This window comes from Leuciscus leuciscus (assembly GCF_965113295.1).
Source record: "Leuciscus leuciscus genome assembly, chromosome: 1".
NCBI classification, from domain to species: domain Eukaryota; kingdom Metazoa; phylum Chordata; class Actinopteri; order Cypriniformes; family Leuciscidae; genus Leuciscus; species Leuciscus leuciscus.
The window spans coordinates 17,362,370-17,384,594 of record NC_138725.1 but is presented as its reverse complement, the minus strand read 5'-3'; the positions used below and the strand labels follow the sequence as shown (position 1 = coordinate 17,384,594).

The 22,225-nt window shown below is 43.6% G+C and overlaps 2 protein-coding genes across 2 annotated transcripts in view; both read left to right on the top strand.

Annotated features, from left to right (window-relative positions):
* LOC309508971 (uncharacterized protein) overlaps positions 1-2,529 on the top strand; it is a gene marked incomplete at its 3' end in the record, with an annotated part of 49,150 nt that extends 46,621 nt beyond the window's left edge. Inside the window, exon 5 of the mRNA XM_082183511.1 lies at positions 2,417-2,529. Coding sequence (XP_082039637.1) covers positions 2,417-2,529 — 113 coding nt within the window. The remainder of the gene's footprint in view (positions 1-2,416) is intronic.
* An 885-nt stretch (positions 2,530-3,414) lies between these two features.
* On the top strand, positions 3,415-7,831 carry LOC309502848 (uncharacterized protein). Its single transcript, XM_082175403.1, has 5 exons — positions 3,415-3,510; positions 3,991-4,083; positions 4,314-4,342; positions 6,677-6,745; positions 6,948-7,831. The coding sequence occupies exons 1-5, from the start codon at positions 3,444-3,446 to the stop codon at positions 7,059-7,061; spliced, it is 372 nt and encodes a 123-aa protein (XP_082031529.1). The 5' UTR covers positions 3,415-3,443; the 3' UTR covers positions 7,062-7,831.
* The last annotated feature ends 14,394 nt before the right edge of the window (positions 7,832-22,225 follow it).

Below are 22,225 nucleotides of genomic sequence, written 5' to 3'. Positions count from 1 at the left end.
TTTAAAAAGTAATAGCAAGGTAAACTATGCAGTAAACAAGAAAAACAAACTTTCCATAGGGGAAAAAGATGGGGAGAAAATAAGAACTTCTCTGGTTCAGGCTTTGAAGACCTAACATTAGAACAAAACAAAAACAAAAACAGAACAAGGAGAAGATTGGCCGCATCCATATCTATAACTCCTGTGAAACAAATGGAAAACTAGGATCTATTAATCATTAAAAGTACAGAAAAAAGATATGCACCTGTTCAGTATCCCAGCTTAAATCAAAAACTTCACGATAATAACGGCTTACACATGTGAAAACTCTCCCATTCCTTTTGGAAAACACCCATCATTGAATAAACATAACCGTTGCATGGATCATATTACCGGTAAAACGAAAAGCCAAAAGAGTTCACAAATTACCGTCCATAAAGGCTTTGGCGTCTTTCGGGTCTCTGAAAGTTTTCTGCATGCCGTTTGCTTTGAAGACCAACACGGCTGGAAAGTTCATTTGGAAGCGGATGCCTTTCTTGATAAGCTCAGCGCAGATCGGATTGAAGGCTCTCCTCGCGGCACGAACTGTAGGCGAAATGTCAGGAGCGATACGGAGAGGTTGATCCTCGTATTGAAGCTGACCTTTACGTCTAGCAGCGGTCAGAATTGTAGAGACGTCTCTAGAGCGATGAATCTTGATAATAACAGGGCGAGGCCGACCTTCCGAAGGAGTACCGAGCCCTCGGTGTGCGCGGTCAATTGCGATATTCGGGACTGACAACTCAAGCAGTTTTGGAATGAAAGTTTCAAAGAAAAGTATGGGGTCACTTCCCTCGACGGACTCCTTGAGGTTGAGGATTCTGATATTGTCCCGTCTGGAACGCCCCTCTAGATCCGTAACCTTCTCCGTAAGTGCCGAGTTAAGCTTCTCGAGTGCGGCCAATTTCCCTTTGAGTGGAGCAATGTCATCTTCCAGGACGGAGATACGAGTTTCTGTTTCAGCCTGGCGCGTCGCAAGGGAGTCGGTGGCTGCAGCAACCTCATCGATGCGTTTGATGATGCAATCAACTTTCACGTCCAGCCCCGACTCCAGCTTAACAAAAGAGTCATTCAGCATCTTTTGCGTGTGCCGACCTTCTTCTGCAACGACTTCGGCAATGTGTTTCAACAAAGCCCCATGTGATAAATCAGGTAACGAGCTCTCACTGCTAACCGCATGGCTACTGCTAGCACTAGCCTCGCTCGAAACAGTACATTCTTCCGTAAAACCTCGGGAATGGTCCGGCTTGTTCTGTTTTGACGGCTTGGGCATGATAAAGAAGCAATAAAGCAACTAAATAATGACTTTTGAGAAAGATGGGTGAAGGTAGATAAAGAGCAGCAGGAACGTGGAACGGGAGAGTTGAAAACGCGACTGATCAGTCTGCTGCCATTACCGGAAAATTCCACTTTTGCTTTGTTTAAGGACAGGAAAAATGATCTGTGTGCCCAGTGCATGATCTTAAGGTGTTGTCCTTATTCTCTTAATGAGTAATGGGTGTGTTTTGTTTCTATTCTCTTAATGAGTAATGGGTGTGTTTTGGGCGTAACGTGAAATAAACCAATCAGAGTCTCATTCCCTTTAAAAGCCAGTTGCGCTCGCGGATTCACTATTAACATGATGGAATTTTGCAAGCGGAAATACTGAACGCTTCTCTAGCGAGGAAACGGATCTGCTCGTGTGTGAGTTTAAAGGTGTGTGTGTGTGTGTGTGTGCGTGTGTGCGTGCGTGTGTGAGTGTGTGTGTGTGTGTGTGTGTGTGTGTGTGCGTGTGTGTGTGCGTGTGTGTGTGTGGTTAATGGGACAATCTACGGGACAAGCCGGATTCACCATATCTTTATGTACACAATAATAATCTTTTACATTGTAATCGTTTTATTTTTTATATTTGGCATGTTTGTGTGCTGCTGTGCGTCCCTGTGTGTGTAATAAACAGAGTGTGTGTAATAAGCAGAGTGTGTGTGTGTAATAAGCAGAGTGTGTGCGCGTTGTGGACCCGCCTATAGGCGCACATTTACTAACGCGCTCTTTAAATAACAAAAAATATATTGCACCATTGACTTTAGACCAGGTTTCAGTTGGTCAATGGCTCAGTCTAATTCAGTTCCTCAAAATATCAACGCACCGACAATGCGCCTGAACACCCATGGGTGCACCGATGGGCACACATGCATTTGCTATTTAAACAACGTGTCGCAGGACGTGAAAATGAAAACTGTGTCGGGCTGAAAATAGCAAAACACACTTGCGTCATGCCTGGTGCTGTATTGCGCGGGTGTATGAAAGGACCCATAGTGAGGATTTATTAAACATATAGCAGTTTGTAAAATAAATGCCTTGACATTGTGTTCATGCATTAAAATATGACATATTTCTATTTCCATTTTGTTTTTAATAGTTGTAACATCAACTACAGCAAAAATTCCAGATACTACAGCAAACTCTCTGAATCCAGGTGTGTATGAACATCATCCTCATTTGACCGACTCATGGAGTTTTCTAGAATCATGAATCCTCTCTGGAGTTGTTTGAGCAGCTGATCACAGATTTTGACTCAAGCCATGTTTAATTTGTAATCTACATCACTTTCTAATTAAATTATCTTGTACATCACCAACAATCATAAACATATATATTTATATATATATATATATATATATATACATAAACAACTCTCTGGACTACTTGTTGGCGGAGGGGGCGGAGTTTAGGTATAGGGACCAATCGGGTTGCAGCCTCAACAAGGGGGTGGGGGGAATGTTGTAGTGAAAATGACCTCAGAGGGCGTCAGTATTAAAGGTGCTGTATGTAACTTCTTCACTCTACTAAAGCATAAAAATACCATAATATGTTTGCAGATATTTAGGAAACATGCTGAGTTCACACACTCGTTTCTCTGAAAAACACTTCTACAGCCAGTTATTTACTTATTATTTATATTCAGTCGGGTTTTGTTTTGGTCTGTGTGACTCCGCCCACTGCCAGTTCAGCCAATAGTATTCCCACACCCCGGGATGCCAGATAGCAGGAAAACACAGCGTATCGCAGCCATCAAACAAACTGGGTCAGAGATCGCAGATTCCACACAACCTAAAAAGCCTCGGTATCCATCTAAACATCTCTATGAACAAGAGCTTATTAAAACACGGATAAATCAACTCATGTGTAAGTCTCCTCGGCTTTCATTGTCAGTTGCGCTCGTTCTGTTGTGTGTCCTCAAACTGGCGACCGGCGTAAGTGTCGAGTCTGAGGAGGCGGGGAAACTACGATCTCTGATATTTTGAACATAACTCATCCAATGTTAGTGTGAGCAGCTTTCAGCACTGATACTGTAGCTCTGGACTACAGCAGTTTGTAAAATAAATGCCTTGACATTGTGTTCATGCATTAAAATGTCATATATTTCTATTTCCATTTTGTTTTTAATGGTTGTAACATCAACTACAGCAACAGAAGTGATTCCAGATCCCACAGCAAACCCTCCGAATCCAGGTGTGTATGAACATCATCCTCATTTGACCGACTCGTTGTTCGAGCAGCTGATCACAGATTTTGACTCAAGCCATGTTTAATTTGTAATCTACATCACTTTCTAATTCCATTCTCTTGTACATCACCAACAATCATAAACATGAAAACTAATACCGTAATGTAAAAAGTAACTGTCATTAAATGTCAGACACATCATTCTCATCCAGACAATCCTAAACAATCATGTCACATTCATTTAGTGAACATATGAGGTACAGTCTGTTAGTGTACAGATGGCTTTTAATACATATCAATTTCTATAAAATCATCATCACAAGCATCAATTTACATGGTAAATAAGGATAATTATGCTATTAAATGTGCCATTTTTATGTATTTGGTTAAACACAGTAATATAGTCCTGCTAATGGTGTGTCTCTCTCTCTCTCTCTCTCTCTCTCTCTCTCTCTCTCTCTCTCTCTCTCTCTCTCTCTCTCTCAGGGATTGGGGTTGTGATTGTGATTGTCGTTGCCGCTTCATTCGCTCTTCTCCTTCTGGCTCTTATTCTCTGGGTGATTCGTAAAAAAAGAGCGGGTGAGTTTTTCATATTTTGTAACAACAGACAAAAACATCTGATAAAATAAATATGTAATTTAGACAAATTTCTTTCTCTAAAAGTGAAGAGAAATCAACGAGTTAACAAAAATAATGTTTCTATTCTACAGCACTAGATTCTTCTAGACTCTTTTAAAAACTGATTGTCATCTGCATTAGAGACTGTGTGTGTGTTTGATCATAAACTTTCCCGTGACATTATGTTTCAGGCAACAGAAGAGGGACTGGTGACTCTGTGGTAAGTATTGCAGGTTGATCCATGAGTTATTAATGTTCATAAGGACTGACCCTGAAATATGACACTCTTATTACTCAGATTATAAAATGTCAGGGTTCTCAGCAGACAGTTGAGACTGCCCTCTTGTTTAGTCGTTGATGAGTCCTCATTAGTCTTGAGTGTGTGCTCACCATAGACTGTAAAAAAATATGGACGTAGTGTCCGTGACGTCACCCGTAGGTTTCTGAAGAGCATTTTTGAAGCCTAAAGTGGGCGGAGTCGGCCGTCGCCATCTTGGCCTCGCGTCACCTTGCGTCACTCCTGGATAACAGAAAATGGGCAAAGAGGCGGGACGTGAGTAGCCTGGCTACCAGAGTTAGCTCAGGGAGGTAATGCTATTCATGGATTTCATCAGGTCCCTTTCCACAGGTGTATTAATCAAGCACAATGCAGTCTGCATTCATAATCTAGGTGCTTGATTTTATACACCTGTGGAAAGGGACCTGATGAAACCCATGAATATGCTACTGACAGTACCAAGTCTGCGACTGCACAGAGCCTCGCGCTAAAGTGACAGTTGATGATGTAAAGCCAATTAAAAGTTCCTGTTTTTGCCCTTCTAAATATTATAATAGTTAAAAGACATGGCTACAAGTGAGACTGTGTATCGTGATTCTGTACTATTCTGCTAGTTGAAAATGTATTATGCAGTAACTTAATATGAGAGAGTGTGTGACAGTGATTTATGTGCATAACAGTTACATGTCAGTACACTTTTTTATAGTCTATGGTCCGTCAGCGCGGAATCGTTCGTCAAGTTCGTAGAGAGCTTATTCAGTCCATTTTAAATTCTGATTTGGCCGCCTCTCAAATGGGTTAAACCATAGATATATTGCCTATGAAGTTCAAGTAACGTACGTTAAATGCGCTAGAAAATCCGCGCTCATTCAAGGATGTGCATTTATTGCATGGACGGAGAAAGCAACGACACCTGCAGGATTTCATCTGACGGTACATAAGCATATTATGATCTATCTGTTCCGTGAGAGCAGAACGAACGAGCCTTTATATCTATAGACGTTTTTAAATCTGAAAACTCAAAAAAATTTACGAAATTGTCATACATCCATTAGTGCAAGTTCACAGAGGAAAACAACTGAAATACAGCGCTGGTTGTTCTCTCGAACGATACTCGACGACAACGACGGAATCCTAAGCCGTGGGCGAAGTAATGGGTGTATTAAATTGTATGAAATAATCCCTAGAAAAGCACAAACACTGCAGAGATGGCAAGTTCAGCAGCTAAAATTTGCAGACAAACGGCTAGCATTGACATCAGTGGGAATCCACCTGTCACTCAAAAGTGGACACACCCTTAATTATGCAGAACTTTAAATATTAATCAACTAAACGGATGAGTTATAAAAAAAATCACCCCCCTCACAGTTGTCATGAAGGGCAAAATTAGCTGTATAGACCAAAGCCACATAGAGATCCAGGCTGTAAACATGTTTTTTTCTGCTGTAAAGTTGGTCATTTTAACATGGGGGAGATACAGATTTGACTCACTTCTGCAGCCAGCCCAAGCGGCCAGTCAATGAATTGCAGTTTAACTCACTTCCGTGTTGGTTTCAAGAGAGAGACGCGGAGGTTGCCGCTTGGTGCTCACCTGTTCTTTGTCTGAGGGGCTGTTCACATGACATGGTTTTCAACTAAAAACGTAAAACTTTTTATGCGTTTTGCCCGTTCGTTTACACGACAATGGTGTTTTGGGGCCTGAAAACGCAAGTATTTGAAAGTGCAAGTATTTGAAACCGGTCTCCATGTAAACAACAAAAACGTGAATCTGTGAAGTCGATGAGGTCATGCACATGCGTATTACATGTTCAGTCTATAGTGTATCATCGCCATCTAGTGGCCTGGCAGCAGAATACAGGTTTTTGTTTTTTTTTGTGTTTTTTTTGTGGATCTGTGTGAATGGGGATTGTTTTGACAACGGTGTCTTCTCTATGCGTAAAACTTGAAGGAAACATTTTTAAGCATATAGTTTTCGTATAAACGTACCCTGAGTGTGTTGTGCCTGTGACTAATTGCCCATTGTTCTAGTTGTGGATTTCATCATGTGTTGTTCCTGTTGTGTGGGTCAAGTCAAGTCAATCATCCTGTCATGTTACAATAGGATCTGTCATCATAACGTCATGTCTGTATAATAGATTTTCACAAAACATTTATGTGAAATTGCCAGGACACGCGTTTTACACATATATTACCTGAACATTTGCAGAACCTGAGGAAAATATTATTGATGGATGTCATTTAATAGCTTGATTTTTCCATATTTCCATTGATGTTTAGGAGCAGACAGATGATGTGACTTATACTGAAGTCGCTGCGTTCAGTAAAAAACGAGGCAAAAAGAACAAGGTGAGCGAACACTTCCTTGATGTTGTCCAGCTTCTCTCAACATGATGTTTGTATATTTTCCACTTATATGCAGATCTTCTTGATTTGTGTGATTATATGCAGTTCTTCTTGATTTGTGTGATTATATGCAGTTCTTCATGAATTGAGCTCAAACAACATGCTGTAATAATTGTGGGTTGAAACAACTGTGATGTTCATTCAGGTTCGCTGTGATGATAAAGTGACTTATGCTTCCATCAGAGGAGCAAAAGCTGGAGCTCAGGAGAACTGCAGTCAACTTTATGCCTCTGTGAACAAGAACAAATCAGGCAAATAATTATACAAAACCCACATGAGCAGAGGAATATCAATCTAATATATAACTCAATCCTAGTGGGTTCATTCATTGTTAATACTTTCAATGTCTTTTACATGTTAACAAACAAATTGTACTGAATTGTTGTCCTCTTTGTGTTCTGGCTTTGAGTTCTAGCGCTTCCAGAACTGTTTTAATAACCTTTGGTCTAGTTTTAATTTAACAATGTGGAACTAGTGTGACTACATATTTTCAGTAGTATTTTCAGAGCGGTGAACTCACTGTTGAGGTTTGGAAACATGTTTCTGCTGAGTGTGAGAACTCTGTTAGTTTAACCACACATGTTTTTAGAGAAACACATGTGGTTAATGAAGAAAGAAAGAAGAGGAACTGACATCTTAACCCACACAGAACTGATCATCTCTGAACCCAGTTTGGACTGAACCTGGTCAAACAAAAATAACTTATTTAGTGGATAAATACAAGTATTTGTCTGGTACCTTTTATTTAATGCTGAATAATACAAAACATTTTAAAATGTACTTATTATTCAGTCCCATAAGTAAAACAGTTATTTGTACATAATCGCCTTAATAACCTTATTAATATTGCAAGAGTAAATTAACTTCCATAAATTGCAGATCCTTTATGTATTCCTTATGTTTTCAGATGAGAAGTTTATTTATGTATAATCTTATTACTCTTCCAATTCATTTTATAACTTTTTCTGTGTAAAGCACTTTGAATATCCATAGTGTATGACATGTGCTGAATAAACTTGCCTTGCCTATTTAATGTTTCAATATTCTGTGAACCTTAGATGATTCATACACATTTGTATACCTGATACGTTTTCATACATAACATTTTGTACAGTGTGGATGCTGTCAATAGATATTCTACATTTAAATGTCTGTTTCAGTGGTTCTTTGGGCTTCCAAATTACAAAAGCACAGACGTTGACACGTAAAACATCTATTGACAGCATCAAAATGGTACAAAATGTTATGTATGATTTTTTTTAAAACTAACATTAAAATAATCTAAAACAAAATATTCATTTTTTTATTGGTTTGGAAACAATCTTGGAAATCTGGATATATGAGGTAGCATAATTTTAAAAGTGGGATTTTCTAAACATCGAAAAGTCATGTAAATTAAAAAAAAATATATATATAGTTATGCCACACAGCAAAATCCCCAGTGTTAATTAACACTGCCCAGTGTTTATATGAGTCCACACTCAGAGTGTTATAAATAACATTGAAGCAGTGTTGAAGTTAATGAGATAGTTAAGTGATTAATTGAGTTTGACCATTATTAAAGTCACCTGATGTTAACAAGCAGAATCACTGAAGGGGAAAAAATCTAAATATTTGAGTCACCATTATGGTGATCAGTGTTTGTTTAGCTGGGCTCTTGACCCTTAACCCTTTTTCGCACGTAAGTTTAAAATATTCTGGCTGACCCCCCAGCGTGAGTTTTTCAAAGCGACCGTTATTTAGAATGTGTTGGTTGCCATGGTGACGCGTCATTGCTTGTCACGTGACACACCGCAGCAACAACAGAGCTGAATGAATGATGATCTGCTTTTATGTCATTTTTCTTTTTTTATTCAAAATATTCACAAATTTGTTAGATATGGCATGAAATATCTGATATTCCGATTGTCAAATATATGCAAGTGGAAGTGTTTTGTTGTTTAAACACATTTATAACGATCGCGTTAGTTCAGCTGTATTCGCGATGGGCGCCGCCATCTTAGTTTGTGCCGCAGACGCAGTTCAGAGAATCGGATCTGTTGGATTTACAGTAAACTTTAAAGTTACTTACACAATGTGTATCTGATATGAATAAAACTAATGATAATGGAAAGGATTATTATTGCCTCTTCCTTTGACATCAGTGTGTGTTTTACAAACTCTAAATGTATTGTTTTTTTAGTACTTATATGTCTGAAACCTAAAATAAACATTATGTGGCTGAAAACACTGAAAAGTTGTGATATATGACAGCTCTGAGCGCGCCTGTCTCTGGCTCAGCGCCAGCCAACGCGCGAGAGCACATTTGAATTTAGCAGTTGATCACGTGATGCACTGACCGTTCTAATCACACCGATGTGATCGTACGCTCCAGGGACCAGCTTAGACTGATCACACCGGTGTGATCGTACGCTCCAGGGACCAGCCTAGACTGATCACACCGGTGTGATCGTACGCTCCAGGGACCAGCCTAGACTGATCACACCGGTGTGATCGTACGCTCCAGGGACCAGCCTAGACTGATCACACCGGTGTGATCGTACGCTCCAGGGACCAGCCTAGACTGATCACACCGGTGTGATCGTACGTGCGAAAGGGTTAAAGTTTTAACTTTCGATTTTGTTTGGCTGCTATAACTGAGTTAGGACAGCCAGATGACAGGCGGATTCTTGATTTCTGTGTGTCTAAATAAAAGAAAATTTCAAAAAATTTGTATCAGAATGTAACGCAGTTCAGATGTTATGGGAAGAAGGAGGTGGGAACCGGCATTTAAAGACTTTAATAATAAAATAAACAAATACAAAATATAAGTAAAGACAGCAGCCCCTCACGAACGACTGCTGTCACATATAACAAAACACAAATAAAATCCAGGCCTGTCCTCTCTCGATACTTCCGCTCCTCCATAAGAGATACGAGATCGGTGCGTCTCACAGGTGTCGCTCATTAGCAATCACGTCACCGGCCTCACGCCGTCCTCCCACGGCCCACAGCCTCGTCCTGCTCACCACACAGAACAAATAGTAAGAAATCCTTTAGATTATAAGGAAAATGTTCAAAATATTATAAAGACAGTGCTGCTGTAATCAATAAAGTAAACCTTACTCATAGATTAGGTTTTAGGAGACGAAGCAAAAAGAACAAGGTGAGCGAACACTTCCTCTATGTTGTCCAGCTTCTCTCAACATGATTTTTGTATATGTTCCTCTTATATGCAGTTCTTCTTGATTTGTGTGATTATATGCAGTTCTTCATGAATTGAGCTCAAACAACATGCTGTAATAATTGTGGGTTGAAACAACTGTGATGTTCATTCAGGTTCGCTGTGATGATAAAGTGACTTATGCTTCCATCAGAGGAGCAAAAGCTGGAGCTCAGGAGAACTGCAGTCAACTTTATGCCTCTGTGAACAAGAACAAATCAGTCAAATAATTATACAAAACCCACATGAGCAGAGGAATATCAGTCTAATATAACTCAATCCTAGTGGGTTCATTCATTGTTAATACTTTCAATGTCTTTTACATGTTAACAAACAAATTGTACTGAATTGTTGTCTTTTGTCCTCTTTGTGTTCTGGCTTTGAGTTCTAGCGCTTCCAGAACTGTTTTAATAACCTTTGCTCTAGTTTTAATTTAACAATGTGGAACTAGTGTGACTACATATTTTCAGTAGTATTTTCAGAGCGGTGAACTCACTGTTGAGGTTTGGAAACATGTTTCTGCTGAGTGTGAGAACTCTGTTAGTTTAACCACATGTTTTTAGAGAAACACATGTGGTTAATGAAGAAAGAAAGAAGAGGAACTGATATCTTAACCCACACAGAACTGGTAATCTCTGAACCCAGTTTGGACTGAACCTGGTCAAACAAAAATAACTTATTTAATGGATGGAACCAATGGAACAGCATGCGGATAATGAATAGTTCGGGGCAGATAGCGATCACCTTTGTTTGCGCTTTCCTCCTTGCTCCAAAAGTGTGGTGCTGTGCTGCGTCTCGCCATGTTTACCTCTACTTCTTGTTTACTTCCGGTATACTGCACGCGGGTTTTTGTATGCGCCGTCTCTCCTCAAAAGACCAAGATTCCTTGCGAATAGAACATGCGCAGAACACAAATCAATGTTCCTTTTGATGGGGATATGCCGATACGCGTTTACATGACCAAATATTCGGGTTAGAAAAGGGGTACCCCAGGGATAATATCCGGGTTTTTAAAAACCGGGATATGAGCATATCCGGGTTTTTGCCGGTGTTTATATGGCCGTGCGCGACCGGGTTATTGCTAATATCCCGGTTTTGAACGGGTTATTGGCTGCATGTAAACGTAGTCATTGTCACGCTTGTTCTGTGTTGTTCCTCTGTTGGCACCAGTCACATGTCTGTCTTGTTCAGTTTTCCTGCTTGTTGTTATCAGTTCAGTTAAATTACCTGTGTCCTGTTAATTATCATCATCTGTCTCACCTGTTTCTGTTCTTCAGTGTTAGTATTTAGTTCCCTTCAGTTCAGTCAGTCTTTGTCTGTTCTTGTCTTTAAGTGGTTTTTGGTGTAATGTAATCTTGCCTGTCTGTACCTGTGGAAATACCTTTTTGTGAGTAAAAGTTTATATTTGGAATCTTCTGTCTTCATCATCTTTTTCATCATCTTACACCAAACTGTGACAGAAGAACGGAGCAACTAAAATTTTATATGGAGGACTGTTTATATCAAAATGGTCATTCACTGGAGGAGTATGTGGAGGTCTACCTCAACCGCCGCCGAGCCTGCACTTAACGTCAGTCTTGCCGAGCCTGCGCATCATGAAATACCCGCCGAGCCAGAGACTATTCGCGTCATGCCCGCCGAGCCAGCGACTGTTTACGTCATGCCTGCCGAGCCAGAGACTGTTAACGGCATACCCGCAGAGCTTCCTTCACCGCTGGTCCCGTCCAGCCCAGAGCTTCCTACGCCGCTTGTCCCATCCAGCCCAGAGCCTTCACCGCTGGTCTCGTCCAGCCCAGAGACTTTTTTTGCCGCTGATCCCGTCCAGCCCTGAGCCTGACACCACCCCAGAGCCTGAACTCCCACCCCACCTCCCTCTCCCACCTCCTCATCTGCCTTCTCTCAACCCTTCCTCCACCACTATCTGGCAACCCCTCTGCTCCTCTATCCACCTTTGAGGAGGCGGAGTCGCCGTGGATCTGCCTTCCACCTACTCCACCAGGGTCGGTGGATCCCTGGTCTCCGCCTCCGACCTCCTCTGCTTGGACTCTGCTTCAGCCTGCCAGTACATTACCTCCACCGTGGCTCCTACCTCCCTCACCTCCGCTGTGGCCCATCAGCTCCGCTAGGCTCCCTCGTCCCCCCGGTTCCGCCTTGGTCATTCCTCACACTGCCCTCGCCTCAGGACTCCTTTCCTCTGGCTTCGCCTCATCCATCCATCCCTCTAGCTCTGTTGGGCTCCTCACTCCCTCCGTCTTCACCTTGGGTTCATTCATTGTTAATACTTTCAATGTTTTTTTTACATGTTAACAAACAAACTGTAACAGATTGTTGTCTTTTGTCCTCTTTGTGTTCTGGCTTTGAGTTCTAGCGCTTCCAGAACTGTTTTAATAACCTTTGGTCTTTAGTTTAATTTAACAATGTAGAACTAGTGTGACTACATATTTTCAGTAGTATTTTCAGAGCGGTGAACTCACTGTTGAGGTTTGGTGTTTCTGTTGAGTGTGAGAACTCTGTTAGCTTAACCACACATTTTTAGAGAAACACGAGTGGTAATGAAGAAAGAAAGAAGAGGAACTGACATCTTAACCCACACAGAACTGGTCATCTCTGAACCCAGTTTGGACTGAACCTGGTAAAACAAAAATAACTTATTTAACACAAATACAAGTAATAAATTCAAGTATTTGTCTGGTACCTTTTATTTGATGCTGAATAATACAAAACATTTTAAAATGTACTTATTCAGTCCCATAAGTACATACAAACAGTTATTTGTACATAATCGCATTAATATCCCTATTAATATTGCAAGAGTAAATTAACTTCCATAAATTGCAGATCCTTTTATGTATTCCTTAACATGTTTTTAATAAATGTTTATATGTGGTCAGTTAATATATATAATGAATATACATATACATTTATATATGATTTTTTTTTTTTATTATTTATATTTAATATACAAAATTGATGTTACTTAAAGCTATTCTTTACATTTTAATAAAAGAATTATTTGTAAAGAAGCCGTTGATAAGAAACTGTTGAATGGCCGTATTCTGTTGTTTAATATGATTAACGGGTGAGAAAAAAACACTGAATTGAGGCTTAATGAACGTAAATGTTGAAATTGTGTATGAAATATACAGTATATGTAGTAAGCAATCGCTGTGATGATTAAAGGTTTAATAACCTTTGGTCTAGTTTTACTTTAGTAATGTGGAACTATTTTCAGTAGTATTGAAAGCTGAGCTGAAAGACATAATCATGTTTCACTCAAAGTTGCGTTGGATTCTCCTCAGCGTAAAGGTTAAGAGGTCCATCTATTACATGTTTTCCATGTTCGTCGAGTTAGTTTCTGGAGTAAATATATGGGCTATAATCTGTGCGTTTACACAGCTTTTTAAAAAATGACGGGTGCCATTTTCAGCCAATCAGCGTAGTGTATTTGTTTCAGCAGCTCCTGTGGCAGGTTGAACTTATTCAGCTGGCGAAGGAAGTACATTGCTAAGAGTCAATGTGGAACTCCTACTTCAGGTCCTGAGAGATGGTGCTGAAAGACTCATGCTGTTCATGATGGTGAGTGGGAATTATGCTGAGGCGTTTCTCCTGAAGTCCACGATCATCTCCACTGTTTTAAGTGTATTAAAGGGTTAGTTCACCCAAAAATGAAAATGGAGTTATATTAATAAAAAATGTCCTGTCTCTTCCAAGCTTTATAAACATATTATGCTATTTGTATGCTTTAGTAGAGTAAAAAAGTTAACCACAGCACCTTTAAACTGAGATCTTGAAGAATTTGCAGTCCTGTGGCTCCCTCTAGTGCACAACATTAGTGGGTTATGAATCACATTGATATGGCTGATTTATTTTAATGATTACACATTTTTTAATGATTACTTTTTACTGATAATATACCCACATTAAGCTCAAATTCACTCATTTGTTGAACCTTATTTCATGCTTTAACAGTTGAATTATAAACTTGTTGTGAACTCTAAACAACCAAGTTTTTGTGTGATCATGTTGATGTTTTATCGTTTTTGTACATTTATTATGGCAGACAAAATATGTTTAGAACACACAGGCATGAAAACATAATTTCAAAATGTCCTGTAGACATCACATGTATGCTAAAATAATGTATCAATTTAGGCTATAAGAACTATACAACATGTATAAATAAAAACAGAAGAGTAATCAATATTAACAATTAAAACAGGTAAATAACTAAATTTTGTTCATTCTCCTTCAACTTTTTTTTTCTGATAGCGCCGTAAACCTCCAAGACTTACAAAATAAAGAGTGTTTTCAGCAAATCTGTTAATATTGATTAAGAAATAACAGTATTATCTTTTTTTTCAGTAGAGCAGTTTTATATATTCTATTTCAAATAATGTGTTTCTAGCAGCAAAAACTCAGATTAAAGGTAGATGATCTGCTGATGAATCTTTAACCTCTTATTCTTTAAAGGTAAAAGTCTTTCTTGGAACTAAAATGTAGGATTTAACCAGAATAATTTAAGTTATAATTACTTTAGCTTTTAACATTATCATTAATAAGAGGAAATATTCTCAAAGCCTTTAAAGCAGGCAAAGTTGTTTATTACGGCACGTTTAAATATACCAACAGTAGAATGAAACAACATACTGTATAGAAAAACTTTCCTTTTCTTCTTATACCCCGATCATACCCTGTATTTCTTATAAATAATAGAAGTTATTCATAATTTTTGAGATTCTTCTTCTTAGAATAACTTTTTTTAATGTGGTTGATGAATGTGATCAACACTGTACAGTTTGTGTAAAAATCTTGTCCTCCCATCATGCAGTAGAAAGAGCCCAGATGATGTCACTTCCTGTGTGTCACAGTTTTAAGAAATACTCTGTTTTTCAAATGAGGAAAATCATGTCACGAGTAACAGGGTTGAGTAAAACATGTAGGACACAGATAGTGCTAATAAAAATAGTTAGTTTAAAACTAGTTAAAGCTTCGGCCACTCTACACTTTCAGTATGTGAAATTTATATGAACACTGTAAGCTTGACCTGTAAGCCAGCACGAGGACGCTAACGTCTCGGTTACATATGGTAACCCTCGTTCCCTGAGGGAGGGAACGGAGAACGTACGTCGTGGTGAACGACGAATAGGAATCTCGCTAGAGAGGCTAATCTACTTCGAGTGAAACTAAACGGGCCAATGCATATTGGCGTGCAATCATTTGCATCAGCTGTGCAACCTCGCAGCGCGGGTATTTAACGAGCAGCTGGTGTGATTGCACTTCAGTTTTTTGCTGAGGAGCCGAGCCGGTGAGCTGGCTGCCCCGGCGGGTCGCAGCAGATGTGGCGATGGGACGTACGTCTCCGTTCCCTCCCTCAGGGAACGAGGGTTACCATATGTAACCGAGACGTTCCCTATCGTTCGGTCACTACGACGTACGTCGTGGTGAACGACGAATAGGAATCCCTACCAAAGTGCCACAGCTGCTGCACCCCATCCAGCGCCCTGAGCAAGCCTCTACACCTTCTTGCCTGGAAGGACGATAGGAGAGGGCTTACACCGAGAGTATCCGTCACTGTTGTTCCGTTATAACCCATACAGTGAGATTATTGGATAACACTGGGAAAGCGTGCCCGATCTGAGGGAGGGGAACGCTGCGGGAGCCACATTCTTAAGGAGAGTTATGTGGGAATAGACATATGGACTAACCCGAGGGTTGTACTGCATATGAGTAATGGGTGACTTAGCCCAAGGGAAAGACACGGGCTTCCATTAGGAGCAGCCGTGGAGAATATACACATATGGGATCCCCGTAGGGTCACACATATGGGACCCAGCCGAGACCCGGTTCTCAAGGATTCAGCGGACAAGGCCTGGCACCGGACACTCCGCCATGTCCGGGCCGAGGGTGTTTGGAGGACTCAACAGGTTTTGACTCTGGAGTAATAAGGTGCACAGTAGGATGCAGCAAGCCGACAGAGCCGGTACTCACAGTGCTTCTACCCGTTTAGGGTGAGAACACGGGAGGACACGGGCTCTACACGTAGGCTATAGAATCTAGCGAACGTGTTAGGTGTCGCCCAGCCCGCAGCTCTACAGATATCTGTTAGCGAGGAGCCACGTGCCAGCGCCCAGGAGGATGCAACGCCTCTCGTGGAGTGTGCATGCAACCTGAGCGGGCAGGGCACGCCTTGAGCTTGGTAAGCCAAGGCGATGGCATCCACTATCCAGTGGGCCATCCTCTGCTTGGAGACAGCCTTCCCTTCTGCTGGCCTCCGTAACAGACAAAGAGCTGGTCTGAGGTCCTGATGCTTCGAGTTCTGTCCACGTACATACGCAGAGCGTGAACGGGACAGAGCAAAGCCAGGGCTGGGTCTGCCTCCTCCAGGGGCAGTGCTTGCAGGTTCACTACCTGATCTCTAAAGGGAGTGGTAGGAACCTTGGGCACATAGCCAGGCCGGGGTCTCAGTACAGCATGGTTGTCACCCGGCCCGAACTCTAGGCACGATTCGTCGACCGAAAATGCTTGCAGGTCCCCTACCCTCTTGATCGAGGCCAGTGCAATCAGCAGCAAAGTCTTCAAGGAGAGAAGCTTTAAGTCTGCTGACTGCAAAGGCTCAAAGGGAGCATCCTGGAGTGCTCGGAGCACTAGGGAAAGGTCCCAAGAGGGTATGGAGGGGGGACGAGGAGGATTTAATCGTCTCGCCCCCCTAAGGAACCTGACGACCAGGTCGTGCTTTCCAACTGTTTTGCCATCTATGTGGTCATGATAAGCTGAAATAGCGGCAGCGTGTACTTTGAGGGTGGAGGGAAACAGCCTTCGCTCCAACCCTTGCTGCAAGAAGGAAAGCACTGACCCTATCGAACATCTTCGGGGGTCCTCTCTGCGAGAGGAACACCACTCGACAAACAGGTTCCACTTCAAGGCGTACGCACGTCTCGAAGACGGCGCTCGCGCAGAAGTGATGGTGTTAAGTACCTCTGAGGGTAAGTCACCTAGAACCTCCGCGTCCCACCAGGGACCAGACATGGAGTTTCCAGAGGTCCAGACGCGGGTGCCATAGGGTGCCCCGTCTCTGAGTCAGAAGATCCTTCCTCAGAGGAATGGGCTAGGGAGGGACTGTTACGAGGAGCATGAGTTCTGGGAACCAAGTCCGGGTGGGCCAATAGGGAGCCACCAGAAGGACCTGCTCCTCGTCCTCCCTGACTTTGCACGGAGTCTGTGCAAGTAGGCTCACTGGGGAAAACGCATTTTTGCGAAGGCCCCGGGGCCAGCTGTGAGCCAGTGCAACCGTGCCGAGTGTTCCCTCGGTCAGGGAGTGAAACAGCTGGCAGTGGGAGGTGTCTGAGGAGGCAAACAGGTCTACCTGAGCCTCCCCGAACTCTCTCCAAATCAGCTGAACCACCTGGGGGTGGAGTCGCCATTCTCTCGAAGCACAGCTCGTGATAGCTCGTCGGCCACACGGTTGAGCACACCGGGGACATACATGGCTAGAAGCGACCTCAGATGCTTCTGACTCCAGGAGGAGATGGCGGGCGAGTTGCGACATGAGACGGGAGCGTAGACAACCTTGTCGGTTGATGTACGCAACGGTCACAGTGTTGTCCGTACGGACCAGCACGTCTCTGCCCTGAAGCGGCTTTTTAAAGCGGCTCAGAGTGAGACGTGCTGCAAGCAACTCAAGGCAGTTGATGTGCCAATGCAGTTGGGGGTCCGTCCACACCCCTGACACTGCATGCCCGTTTTATGTGGCACCCCAGCCGGTGGGAGAGGCATCTGTGAAACCACAGCATGCCTGGACACCTGTTCCAAGGGGACTCCTGCCCGAAGGAACGAGGGGTCTGACCACGGACTGAAGGACTGGCGGCACTCCGGTGTGATTGTCACCCTGTGAGTGCCGTGATGCCACGCCCATCTCGGGACTCGGCCGAAAAGCCAGTGCTGAAGCGGTCTCATATGGAGCAGTCCAAGCGGGGTTACCGCTGCTGCCATATGCCCCAGGATCCTCTGCACGGGGGCGAGTTTGCTCTTTTCCCGGTTGACCTGAAGGCCCAGCTGGCTGAGGTGCCTGAGCACGAGGTCCCTGTGTTCGCATAACTGATCTCGAGAGTGTGCCAGTATGAGCCAGTCGTCGAGACAGTTGAGGATGCGAACGCCCTGTTCTCTCATGGGAACAAGGGCCCCCTCTGTGACTTTCGTGAAGACACGGGTAGACAGGGACAGGCCGAAGGGCAGGACCTTGTACTGATATGCTCGACCCTCGAACGCAAGCACAGAACGGCCTGTGTTGGGGAAGAATCGAGACATGAGAGTACGCGTCCATCAGGTCGATCGCTGCAAACCAATCTCGGGGACGGGTGCATTCGAAAATGCGTTTCTGCGTGAGCATTTTGAACGGTAGCTTTTGAAGGCTCCGATTCAAAACTAGCAGGTCCAAGATCGGTCGTAACCCACCACCTTTCTTGGGTACAATGAAGTAGGGACTGTAGTGCCCTGACCTCATATCGGCTGGAGGGACCGGCTCTATCACGTCCTTCGCCAGTAGGACTGCGATCTCCGCGCACAAGACATGGGCATCGGCTGCTCTCACTGTAGTGGAGTGGATGGCCCGAAACTTGCGGGGACGCCGGGCGAACTGAATCGCATAGCCGAGCCTGATGGTCCGAATGAGCCAGCGAGACGGACTGGGGAGCACTAGCCAGGCTCGCAGAGACCGTACAAGCGGGACCAAAGGGACCGTAGGCGTACCCGGAGTGGGGCAGCGAGGTGGAACACAGGGGCTCGGCTTGGGAGGCTCTCTCTGGGAGGCGGCCCGTAGCGGAGTCTGAGTGTGTCGTGCAACACTTACCCGGTTCCACGAGGCAGGAGGTGCAGGAGGTGGCTTGGTTGCGTTCTCGAACCGCACACTGTTGCCTGCTGGCGATAGAAGAGGCGGATGAGAGTGGTTAGGATTCTCTCCTCCCACTGCTCTCCTGGCCCTTTCCAGACCCAGGGATGGAAGAACTGCTCTTTTTTTTTTTTTTTTTTTGGAATTTAGGTACCACTGTGACTCCAGTGGTGGAACACTCAAAAGATTCGTTCCCCGGCCCTCACCGGGTGAAAGCAGCTCCACCCATCTCCGGGTCACCCATTTCAGGGGTGATTGTTTCACCGACCACTTAAACAGTGGCTGAGACGGGCGGTGTCATCCTCCTGCAGCGGACACAGTAGAGCAGGCTGTGCCGGAGTGTTTTTTTTTTTTTTTTTTGCAGGGGATGACACCCTTGGCGACGAGTAGACTGAGGGGCGGCCCACGAGGCACTCTGGTGGTACGTCGGGGAAAGCGCTTCAGTCTGCTGCTAACTGCGGAGAACTGCTGGGCCAATTCTCAACAGTGTCGCCGAAAAGGCCACCTTGTGAGATGGGAGCATCGAGAAAGCGTACTTTGACGATGTCTCGCACCTCTGCAAGGACAGCCAGGGGCGTTTCTGGACCACCAAGGTGGACATCGTCTGGCCGAGGGCCTGCGCTGTGACTTGAACACGGTCAGTCGACAAGCGCAGCTCAACTCCGGCTTAGAACTACCCTCGTGCAATAAGAGTGCCTTGGCCTCGCATGCAGGGCAGAGGTGGCTCGCCAGAGGCACAGCCACCCCACCATCGAGGGTAGCGAGAGAGGTGAAAACTTATGCAGAATTTGGCACTTTTGGCGTTCCATATTTTGGCACCAATATAGCTCCATACTCCTAAGTTTTCAATGCACATCCGAGAAAGACCCGGGAAAGCATGGCTGTCAGTTCTGAATCTGATTCAGCATAAGCACACACACTATTACAGTGGGAACTCAGCATACCCTCATTTCCAGAACAAAACAGGCCCTCTCTCCGATGCAGCAATCGACATCTGCCCTCAGCTGGAGCCCTGAATGAAACGCTAGGTTCCTCCAATTTTGAAGGACCAGCAATCCCATCCAGAAGCTGCACAACTTGTGATGCGCTAGAGAGGGAGGGGCCCTAGGGGGTTGGTTCCGCGAAGGAGAAGCCCTCAGCTCTCAGATCACCCAAGCCATTCTACTGAAGTAGACCTCTCCTGGTGGCCACCAGGGAGGGCGCTACAACGGAGAATAGACAAGGAGACCGCGCACCTAGAGCGCCGAGCGAGCGCTGGGTTGCCGTGACAACCCGCGCTGCAGCCCGGCAGCTCGACGGCACACGACACGCTGAGGAGCGAGAGATCCGTCGGGTTTTCCCCGCGGAAGCTCTCACCGATCTCCACGGTCCCCCAGAGTGTCGAGCAGACCTGCAGCTGTGCTTTTACACACAAGCAGCGGCTGGCCAACAACAGAGGGGACTCAAACTTTCCGGAGAAAGAAGAGTTGACCGGCGTGTCGACGTGGTCATGTTCCCGTGCGAGAACATGAACCACCCACAAACACAGTCTCACATGTTTCCCAGGCATGCGAGACAGTGATCGTGGCCGTCAGTGAGGACAGGAAACGACCGCAACCAGAAACACACGGGTGGAATGTCATCTTTAGAAAGACGCAACTCACACAGCTGGTTCAAATCATACCTATCTGACCGCTACCATTTTGTCTATTTAAATGGAGAAAAATCGATCATAACTCCAGTAAACTATGGAGTGCCGCAGGGATCTGTATTAGGCCCTCTGTTATTTTCAATATATATGATGCCACTTGGAAATATTATAAGGAAACATGGAATTAGTTTCCATTGTTATGCTGATGACACTCAAATATATATTTCATCACGGCCGGATGAAAACGCAAAATTTTCCAAATTGACAGAGTGTGTTAAAGATATAAAAGATTGGATGACCCGTAATTTTCTTTTATTAAATCCAGACAAGACAGAGGTAATACTTATCGGTTCAAAAAACCGCCCACAAAACCTCGCACAATACAACTTTAACATCATAGGATGTCCTGTTACTTTATCCTCTACAGTAAAAGACCTGGGTGTTATACTCGATTGCAACCTGTCTTTTGAAAATCATATTTCATATGTTACAAAAACAGCATTTTTCCACCTTAGAAACATTGCTAAGCTACGTAATATGCTATCAGTTTCTGATGCAGAAAAGTTAGTTCATGCATTCATGACCTCGAGACTGGATTACTGTAATGCTTTACTAGCTGGTTGTCCTGCATCCTCAATAAACAAGCTACAGTTAGTCCAAAATGCCGCCGCTAGAGTTCTTACTAGATCAAGAAAATATGATCATATAACACCGATTTTATCATCACTGCATTGGTTACCTATAAAGTTCCGTATTAATTACAAGGTATTGCTACTGACCTATAAAGCCCTAAACGGCTTAGCTCCAGTCTATTTAACGGATCTTTTATCACCCTATAATCCATCGCGCTCTTTAAGATCACTAAATTCAAGGCTTTTGGTCATACCTAGGATATCCAGAACCACCAAAGGAGGGAGAGCATTCTCACATTTGGCTCCAAAACTCTGGAATAGTCTTCCTGATACTGTTCGTTGCTCAGACTCGCTCTCCCAGTTTAAAACTAGATTAAAGTCGCATCTCTTCAGCCAGGCATTCATATAATCCTACAGTTCAAACTACAATCCGGCCTCTAGCTCATAAATGCCAGAGGAGAACTGGCCCCCGACTGAGCCTGGGTTCTCCCAAGGTTTTTTTTCTCCATTAGGTCACCTGATGGAGTTTTAGGACACCATTAGGTCACTTGATGAAGTTTTTCGGTTCCTTGCCACTGTTGCCTTTGGCTTGCTCAGTTGGGGATATTTTGGGGATATTTAATTTAATTTTATCAATCAATAAATTCCTCTTGAAACAAACTTTGTTGTATTATTTTAATTTAATACTGTGAAGCTGCTTTGATACAATCTGTATTGTGAAAAGCGCTATACAAATAAACTTGACTTGACTTGACTTGACTTGACCCATGTAAGCTCTTTCAGGGAAATACTCTCCTTGGTACTGAACCACGCAGGGGAACGGTCGCAGCGGACACAGACAGGAATGCAACCTGTCGTGCGCTGTCTCCCTTCACGGCGGTTTTTACCAGCCATAAGAACGGCTATTCAGCGCTCTTGGCGCACCGTTACCAGCTGTGAAAACAGCTTTTTTGTTTTGCTCAGTAACACAAAAACAAAAGAGAGAAAAAGAAAGTCGACCCCGCTGCTGCGCTGTATCGCCCGCACCAGACACGAGAGATCATCTTGAAGAGCTTGCTCGTTGTTTGATCACTCA